Source organism: Brachyistius frenatus, unplaced genomic scaffold, assembly GCF_029030835.1.
Source record: "Brachyistius frenatus isolate BFR_SWC_R1_liver_20210118 unplaced genomic scaffold, ASM2903083v1 Contig_245, whole genome shotgun sequence".
Classification (NCBI taxonomy): domain Eukaryota; kingdom Metazoa; phylum Chordata; class Actinopteri; family Embiotocidae; genus Brachyistius; species Brachyistius frenatus.
In genome coordinates, this window is record NW_027210844.1 from 69,286 (window position 1) to 79,776 (window position 10,491).

The 10,491-nt window shown below is 44.0% G+C and overlaps 1 protein-coding gene across 1 annotated transcript; it reads right to left on the reverse strand.

The window, feature by feature from the left end:
• Positions 1–2,814: 2,814 nt before the first annotated feature.
• On the reverse strand, positions 2,815–8,386 carry agr2 (anterior gradient 2). The gene is made up of 8 exons (XM_069720672.1): positions 8,353–8,386; positions 7,700–7,817; positions 7,529–7,592; positions 7,402–7,454; positions 7,186–7,262; positions 4,294–4,357; positions 3,288–3,371; positions 2,815–3,111 (listed from the first exon to the last, which is right to left on the reverse strand). The coding sequence occupies exons 2-8, from the start codon at positions 7,806–7,808 to the stop codon at positions 3,062–3,064; spliced, it is 501 nt and encodes a 166-aa protein (XP_069576773.1). The 5' UTR covers positions 7,809–7,817; positions 8,353–8,386; the 3' UTR covers positions 2,815–3,061.
• Between the last annotated feature and the right edge of the window lie 2,105 nt (positions 8,387–10,491).

A 10,491-nucleotide genomic window follows, 5' to 3' on the forward strand; every position in this document is an offset into this window, starting at 1 on the left:
TTTCTGTGGCTTCATGTCTTTTGTATCTCATCATCCATGTTTCCTCTGATGTCAACCAGGACACTGGTACATGCAGGACTCAGTGAGATGAGCAGGTCTACAGAGACGTCAGTGCTGCAGCACACATGGAGCAGCTGATCAGTGTGGTTCTGTTTCAGTGTTAGCTGGAACTCAGGTCTTACATTTAGATGGAAAGTTACTAACAGAAGGGTTTAGAGGTTCATAAGTTTACACCAATTGTACTGCTGTTGAGGTAAATGCATGGATACATAAATAAAATAATAAATAAATGGCTATTATAAGAATGAACACAACTTATTTTAACTACATATTTACATACACATGTACACATAAATGCATATATATATATATATACAGATACATATATCGACTTACATATGCAGACATACACACAATAATGTGTGAATGAGGCTGTAGCTCAGTTGGTAGAGTGGGTTGGTTAGGTTAGGTAAGGTTAGGTTAGGTAGTTACTTTATTAATCCCCGAGGGGAAATTTTTTCGCTACAACAGCATACAGGAAGCAATAAGATAATAATATTGCACACTAATCAGAAGGTTGGTAGTTTGAAGCCAGCTCCTCCTGTCCACATGCCTAAGTGTCCTTGAGCAAGACACTGAACCCTAAAAATTGCTCCCGATGGTGTACCATCGGTATGTTGTAAGTCGCTTTGGATAAAAGCATCAGCTAAATGAAATGTAAAAGAATGTATGCATATATTTGACTACAAAGAATTTTTTTTTTTAATTGTTCTCAAGATTCTTAAAGTATCTTCAGAGTGTTCCCCAAACATTTAGGAACCTTTAGAGAGACCATCAGGCAGGATGTGGCGGATCTCTGTTTGTGCAGGGTCTTGTGATCCCACAGGGAGGAGGAGGAGGAGGACGAGGAAGTCCTGACCAACCGACTAGTTCCACATCATGGAGCTCACTACACCGTAACCTAGCAACAGGAAGAACCATTCAGCACCTGCAAGAGTTGACCCGCCCATCCAGGATGTTACACACACACACACACACAGAGACACACATGTACAAACAAACAGATATATACACACACAGTAATTCTGTGTTGAAACTCGTCCATCAGTTCCATCCTGAACTGTGAACAGTCACCACTCAATGAAACTATTTTTCTACTGAACCGATCATATGACAGCAGAACAAGAAGCTCATTGTTAGCTCGGCTACTTGGCACATTTCCCAGAGTGCATTGCGTCTGAGCTGACTGTGCTTAGAGAAGTTTTGTGTAGTCAGTCGGTGGACACAAACACACTTCACATGAATGCTAACGTTACAGTGTGTCTGCTGGTGTGTTTCCAGGCTGCTGCGTTCTAACAGTGTTTATGGTCATATTACAGAGAGGACAGACTTCAACCAGTCAGCAGAGTCTTCTTCATGGTTTTATGAAGCACCAACCAGCGATTGGTTTGTGAACATTATGAAACCTCCAGTTCAGATTCTGTCCGTCACCATCTTTGCTAGTTCGAAGCGGTTTGGAGCAGGAAGTGACCATATTTGGACGAGCTGGGGGGAGGAGCCAGCGGTGGATGATTGGAAACCTGACAATACTATGTTCCGCCCACCGATAGCTGTAACCTGACTGCACCACAGACCTGTCAATCAAACAGACACGCCCCCAAAAACAGGTCTTCTTGAATCTTCTTTTCTAATGAATGAGGGATTATTTTCAGATGGACCTCCAGAAAACTAAGAAGAAGGAGTGACTTTAGCTAACAACACCGAGAGAACTGATGGACACATTTTATTCACTTTGGATTTGATGAGCCTCTAGTGGCACTCGGTGGTATTGCAACTTAATGCACTTGAGCATTTACCTCACTTTTCAGACTCGGAAGCTACGAATACTTTTATATCCAGTCTGTGGGTTTAGAAATGTCTCATCTTTTATGTCAGAGATGTGTTCTCTCTCTGCTCAACACTCAGTAGATCCTGCAGAACTCCAGATCATCTGGACCTGCAGTGATGAGCTGTGACATAAAGTCATGTAAAGTCACCAACCATTCACAGAGCCAGAGTCCACTCAGAAACACATGATGATCCAACATCCAGAGGTGAAGTTTCAACTGAAGCTCTCCAGTGTTTCACATCAGGGCTCTGAAGAGTCTTCAGAGTCTTCACAGTTGTACATTTGACTTATTTCAAATAGGGACCGAGCACCAGAGTGTGATGTCCACCTGAGCAATGTAAAAGTCCTGCCAGTGTCCTCACACTGAGAGAAGCAAGCTACAAAGTAAAGACCTGTTATTGTCCAGTCGCCTGCTTCATGTAACACCACATACAGTCACAGTGGATCAGGAACAGGCCTGGACGTCTCGGTCTGAGGTTCTGCTCCATGCTCACAAGTCACTACATCCTTCCTGCAGGTCTGTCAGCTGCACCTCCTCCAGTTCCTCCTCACTGAGGAGGTCTCTGTGAGCTGCTGCATCGTCCGGCTGCGGGCCTCTGGTTTGTGTTGTCTGATTGGACTGATACCATTCTGCTGCTGCCGTCCATCCACCTCAAGGTCTAACACATTGTTCAGCCCAGCTCAGTTTTAGAGAGGTTATCTGAGTTACCTCTCTGTCAGCTGCAGCCTGTTTGGTCATTCTGACATCTCCATCATGGAGAAGTTACTATTTCTGCAGTTCTTGAGCACTTCCTTTAAAATCAGCCTCCATCCAGACCTTCTTTATTTTACTGTCGGTGGTAGAATCACACAGAAACACTAAGACTGACAGCTAAACTTCACATTTTCTTGCAATCTGTTGGAAATAAACAGGCAGACGATCCATCTCATATGAACATGTTTATTCAAAGTACAGTCATCATAACAAAGGCAAGAATCAGGAGGACACTCAAGGAGGAGAGGTGAAGACAGGAACGGTCCAGTGCTTAGTTCTGATCAGGATCAGGGGCCCCAGGTCTGCTCCTGAGGATCAGGGGCCCGGGGACTGGTCCAGAGGATCAGGGCTCTGGGCCTGAGGATCAGGGGTATGGGCCTGAGGATCAGGAGTCCGGGGACTGGTCCTGGTCCTGAGACTCACAGCTCAGACTTCAGGAGCTTCTTGGCCTTCTGCATGTTGCTGATCACTGAGAGACAGGAAACATGTCATCACACGCACACACACACACACACACACACACACACACACACACACACACACACACACACACACACACACACACACACACACACACACACACACACACACACACACTGGCATGCGTGTGCACAGAGTATAATGTGTGTCAGCTGCAGCACTTACACAGCTTGATGTCATTTGGTTCATAGGCATACATGCGGTTGGCGTAGCGACCTGTGATGTCAGCCCTCACCGTCATGGTGGGGTCTGTGGACAGATTAGAGAGTGACAGACTGTTAGAGCATCTCCAGCTGCTGTCTCTGTTTAGAGGAGAGAGAACTACATGTTCCTCTGACAGAAACAGAACCTGACTGCAGCAGAGATGGAGCTCCGCCCACAGTGAGACACAGAGATCAGAGGACAGAAACACAGCAGAGATGGAGCTCCGCCCACAGTGAGACGCAGAGATCAGAGGACAGAAACACAGCAGAGATGGAGCTCCGCCCACAGTGAGACGCAGAGATCAGAGGACAGAAACACAGCAGAGATGGAGCTCCACCCACAGTGAGACGCAGAGATCAGAGGACAGAAACACAGCAGAGATGGAGCTCCACCCACAGTGAGACACAGAGATCAGAGGACAGAAACACAACACTCACACTGACCTGGAAAAAAATGGTGCTAATGAATTAGGTCAATAACATAAATACAATATTTTCAGCTGGACAGCACCAGAGGGGGCGGAGCTATAAAGAGTGCCTGTCACTGAGTGAGTGACAGATCAAAGTTACATCACAGGTCGGCTGAATGCTGCGACTTCAAATCAAAAGCCCCACAGTTTCACACAGGTTTATACTTAGACATGTCTCCTTAAGGGTGCGGGGGTCCGAATCAAAGGGATTTTAGATTTTATTAGTTAAATCTAATATTAGAACAATTTATTTAACACTTTTCAAACCAGTTTGGCCATACACGAGTTGTGTGCACTGTAGGAGGTATTTAGGGAACATCTGTTTAATTGTAGATACAGAACACCCCCCAGAGCTCAGCTATGTGAATAAATGTTACTAAACATGAGGAGCTCTCAGACAGAAAGGTTGGAGAGCCCTGGTGTAGCATGACAGTTCAGTGACTGACTCTATGAGAGGAATCAGGTGACTGTGGGTCATGTTGAGGCCCGAGCTCTTACCGACAAACAGCATTCTGGGAACATACTGTCCATCAGGAGACAGGTGTTTGTCTGTGGTTTCATACTGCAGGTGAGAAAAAAAGATTATTTTATCATCCAACATACTCCAGTTTGAAGCAGTATCTCATCACTCTGATCACAACATTTCATCAACACCTTGGGTTATCTGACATGACGGACTTCTGGGGTCTCTTGTCTAAGCTCCTCCCACTAACCTGAAGTAGGAGGAGCTCAGTTAGAGAGCAGGCACAGTTCAGCAACATTAAAATATCAGTATGTTGTTTACTTGTTTACTGAGTCAGTTCTTGATAAATAAGGACTTTAAGCATGTCTTCAGGAGATCTATGCTGAAGAATGAGTTTCTAATCTGTTGGAGTGACAGATGTTTTTTTAAGGCTTTGATTAATGGCTCTCATTTCCTGCCAAACTAACACACGCCCTGCGTCCCAGTATCCATACTACCATACCACCATACCACCATACTGACATACTACCATACTACTATACCATCATACTACCATACCGTCATACTACCATACCACCATACCATCATACTACCATACCACCATACCATCATACTACCATACCACCATACCATCATACTACCATACCACCATACTACCATACTACCATACCACCATACCACCATACCATCATACTACCATACCACCATACCATCATACTACCATACCACCATACCATCATACTACCATACCACCATACTACCATACTACCATACCACCATACCATCATACTACCATACCACCATACCATCATACTACCATACCACCATACCATCATACTACCATACCACCATACTACCATACCACCATACCACCATACCACCATACCATCATACTACCATACCACCATACTACCATACTACTATACCATCATACTACCATACCATCATACTACCATACCACCATACCATCATACTACCATACCACCATACCACCATACCACCATACCACCATACCATCATACTACCATACCATCATACTAACATACTACCATACCACCATACTAACATACTACCATACCACCATAACACCATACTACCATACTACCATGCTACTATACTACTATACCATCATACTACCATACCACCATACTATCATACTACTATACCATCATACTACCATACTACTATACTACCATACTACTACACTACCATTCCACCATACTACTATATTACCATACCACCATACTACTATACTACTATACTATCATACTACTATACTACCATACCACCATACCATCATACTACCATACCACCATACCATCATACTACCATACCACCATACTACCATACCACCATACCACCATACCATCATACTACCATACCACCATACTACCATACTACTATACCATCATACTACCATACCATCATACTACCATACCACCATACCATCATACTACCATACCACCATACCACCATACCATCATACTACCATACCATCATACTAACATACTACCATACCACCATACTAACATACTACCATACCACCATAACACCATACTACCATACTACCATGCTACTATACTACTATACCATCATACTACCATACCACCATACTATCATACTACTATACCATCATACTACCATACTACTATACTACCATACTACTACACTACCATTCCACCATACTACTATATTACCATACCACCATACTACTATACTACTATACTATCATACTACTATACTACCATACCACCATACCATCATACTACCATACCACCATACCATCATACTACCATACCACCATACCATCATACTACCATACCACCATACCATCATACTACCATACCACCATACTACCATACTACCATACCACCATACCATCATACTACCATACCACCATACTACCATACCACCATACCATCATACTACCATACCACCATACTACCATACTACCATACCACCATACCATCATACTACCATACCACCATACTAACATACCACCATACCATCATACTACCATACCATCATACTAACATACTACCATACCACCATACTACCATACTACCATGCTACTATACTACTATACCATCATACTACCATACCACCATACTATCATACTACTATACTACCATTCCACCATACCATCATATTACCTTACTACTATACTACCATACTACCATACTACCATACCACCATACCATCATACTACCATACCACCATACTAACATACCACCATACCATCATACTACCATACCATCATACTACCTTACTACTATACTGCCATTTCACCATACTACCATACTACCATACCACCATACCACTATTCTACCAGACTACCATACTAACCTACCACTATAACACTATACTAACAGACTACCATACTATTTAGTATGCCAGAATGACATTCAGTGTGTCCTAATACATATTATGCTAAATGTAGTATTCCAAAAGTACCAGGGGTTCTGCTACATCGCGTCATATTCTGCAGTCTGCAGGTGAGCATGATACTCTGGCTGTTCTGACCCACAATCCTCTGCAGCGGAAGATGTGTCACATGTAATATTGTAGATGCTCCGCCCACAAAAGGAAGATGAAGAACAAGAAGAAGAATCACATCCTTTTTCTTTTAACCGAAAACATTGCACTACAGATATGACCAAGAGGGTCAAAGTTCAAGGTGCATTTTATGATGAAGAAGTATGTCCCAGTTGTATTAAATACTACATGCAACAGTACATACTTTGTAAGAATAACTGCAGTTTGTACTAAAAGTAAAAAAGAAGGAGTATGCACTTTCGATCACAGGGCATGTTTTATAAATGCATTATGGACCACAGTGATTCACAGCGCCACCTGCTGTCACCTGCCTTCACCTGCAATCACCTGCTGTTATCTACAGTCACCTGCTGTCACCTGCCATCACCTACCACGAGATTGAGGATGACGAAGTCCTCATCGAGAGTCCTTTGGATCTCGTTGTCCTCAGAGAAGACCTTCTTCATCGCTGAGGGACAAACAGGACAAACAGGATGTGAGGTGACGCCACACGGACCAAACAAACGGCTGCTCGCCCTTCAAACAGAACCGCCTTCATTCATGAGTGACTGAAGAACTGAAGCCAACAGCCCGGTTCTGGTTCTTACCCTGACTGTGAGGACAGTCCTCCATGTGGAACAGGACCAGCAGAGGCTTGTTCCTACAACACAAACAGGCTACACTTCATCATCCACCTCAGTGAGTGTTAGTGTGGAGGCACAGAGTAGTACTTACTTGGACCTGGACCAGTACAGAGCCTCCTCGTACGTCTGAGCCCAGATCAGCTGATCACCCCACCCTGGACACACATGGACATATATGGACAGATATGGACAGCATTCAGATCAGTGAGACTGCTTCCCCTCTGCATTAATCACACTACAGATTGAACGGGTTCTCACGGACCTCTGGACAGGGTCTGGGGGATCCTCTTGCCGCCCTTGGGGATGTATTTGGCAAAGGTGGAGGAAACGGCCACCAGGACCAGGAGCACAGACAACGCTGCTTTGATCATCTTCAGAGGCTGAGTGAGGAGGAGACAGACGCACATCACAAAACTCACCTGTTCAAAATCTATATCAGGAAATGACATCAAACTTGTCAGTTATTCTGAGAGGTGTTCTCTGATGTTCTATTGTGGTTCCTGCACCAGAACCATCTGCTTTTCTTTCAGTAGATTATTTCATTGAAGTATTTTCACTGACAGGTGAACAGGTGAAGAAGACCTGCTGCAGGAGCTGCTGTCATGCTGCATGAACACCTGATCTCTGAGTTATTAACACCTATTAAACATTTGTAAAGTACAATTACATCTGTTCTTAAGCATTAATAAACACAAGCTTCTTCAAATCTCCCCCTAAGATAAGTTATTTAAAGAGAACGGCTCCTTTCTAGTCTTTTATTTTGAAGGCTGCAGGCTGCGCTGCTCATCCTGAAGCTGACTCTGACTCTTCGCCTCTTCTTCAGCCTCCACACGGAATCATTTCACCCACAAGATTTTAAAGAGCTTTTTAAAGGAGACTTCCTGCAGCTGTGAAGAGAACAGACCTGTGGCTTACCTGTTCAGGTGAGGTGGAACGCAGCTCCAGGATCTGCTGTGCGTCCAACCCCACCTGTCCTGTATTTAAGCACCTGCTCCCCTGTGGACCCGCCCCCCCCCTCCCTCCCCCCCCCCCCCCCCCCTCTCCCTCCCACACACACACACACACACACACACACACACACACACACACACACACACACACACACACACACACACACACACACACAAACACACAAACACACACAAACACACACACACACACACACACACACTGTGCTGGAACGCCACAGTGACGTTTTGTTTGCAGACCAAACTCCTGGAGGAAAGTGGAAGATTTTTGTTTCCGTGTGTTACCACAGACATCCTGGTGTGACATCATCGGCCTTCTCCTCCTTCTCCTCCTCCTTCTCCTCCTCCTCAGGGCTGATGTTCTCTGAGTGTATCAGAGAACTGAAGTGTGTTACTGTGTTAATGTTGCCAGTACTAAGCAGCACACAGGTGTGCAGGTGTTCAGGTGTGCAGTTCCCCTTCTTTATGGTGTAAATAACTGGACCCCTTCGTCCACTGATTTAATAATACAAGTCCCTTTTATTGTCACTCTGCCCTCGTTCATGAGAGTGAGATGGATCCCAGGAGGAGCGCTCGCTCACAAGGCTGCTGACCGCTCTGAATGTGATTAGCTGAACGCTGATTAAACAAAGAGCGAACACGTCACCGTGATCAGCTTCAGCTTCAGAGGAGTTTTAAAACGTGTTTCATGAACATGAAGGCCTGGCCAGACGGACAGGAACGAACTGAAAGTGTTTTCTGCCAGTTTCATCTGGAGGCCTCTCAGCCGTCTCCTGTGTCACCTGCTGCGGTCAAAGGCAGCTTTGTTCAGGCTGATAAGCAATCTGCATCCCACCGACTCAGTCAGCCCTTTCACTGCAGCTTCCTGCATCCGGGAACAGCCGGTCGAACCCTCCCTGTGCACACTGCAGCTCCTCCCTCCTCACCGACATGTACTCTGCACACCCTCTGTATGCAACACTTTCACCACGTTTGATCAGTTTTAATTTGCATGTCTGTTTGTCACTGAAACTTTCTGCTTGAATAGAAATGAGCCCAATTTCTTTTTCTGTTAAATACTCCAGGTTTTAGTGTCCTGACGTGTGATGAGGTGGCTGTTCTGCCTGTAAATTACAGAGAAGAGGAGAGTGTCTTCCTGCAGGTCCTCTGCTGCTGTTTGAACATCACTTAGTAACATTTAAGAGCAGATGTGGAAAAGATGTAATGAAGACTGATTGTTGGTACGTTGAGTAAACGAGTGGATCTCCTTCAAGGTTTCTTCTCTGGGTTTCTTTTTTCCAGAGAGAACCGATGACAGAAAGACATTCAGTCTCACTCAGTTTTCTAACTTCATGTCCTTCAATGATAGTTTTATTCCTCATTTCCCTACGTGTGGCCTGGAAATACCCAGAGTGCATCCGTGCTGGTCCCTGACCTGCAGAGCACCATCAGGTCATTAATGAGCAAAATAAAGTCTTAAGTTACACGTCCAGTCAAATCTGAGAACCTGCTGAGAGACACCGGAGCTCCAACCTGCTTCATCAGTCGTATTACGGAAGACGATGAAAGAAAAAAGAAACCCAGAGAAGAAACCTTGAAGGAGATCCACTCGTTTACTCAACGTACCAACAATCAGTCTTCATTACATCTTTTCCACATCTGCTCTTAAATGTTACATCAGTTACAGCTCAGAGAAAATACAGTTCTCTCCGTTCTAGGTAGAACTCTGAAGGTTGAGGTTTTTCTTTTCTGGACTACGTTTGTTCTCCTATACATATGATCCATATGATCAAAAAATTCTCTGTATCTTTTAATGATATTATGAACCGTAAATGATGAAATCCACTAATTCTTTGTAGTTTTAATTCTTATATTGTTGCATTATTTTCCCACAAAATTTCAAACAAACTTTTTTCACATTATCATTATGGGGTATTGTGTGTAGAATTTTGAGGGAAAAAAAATAATTTAATTCATTTTGGAATAAGTACAATATAACAAATATAACAAAATGTGGAAAAAGTGAAGCGCTGTGAATACTTTCCAGATGCACTGTACAGAAGGACCAGAATACCTGACGGAGCTGCAGCAGACCAGCTGCTTTCTT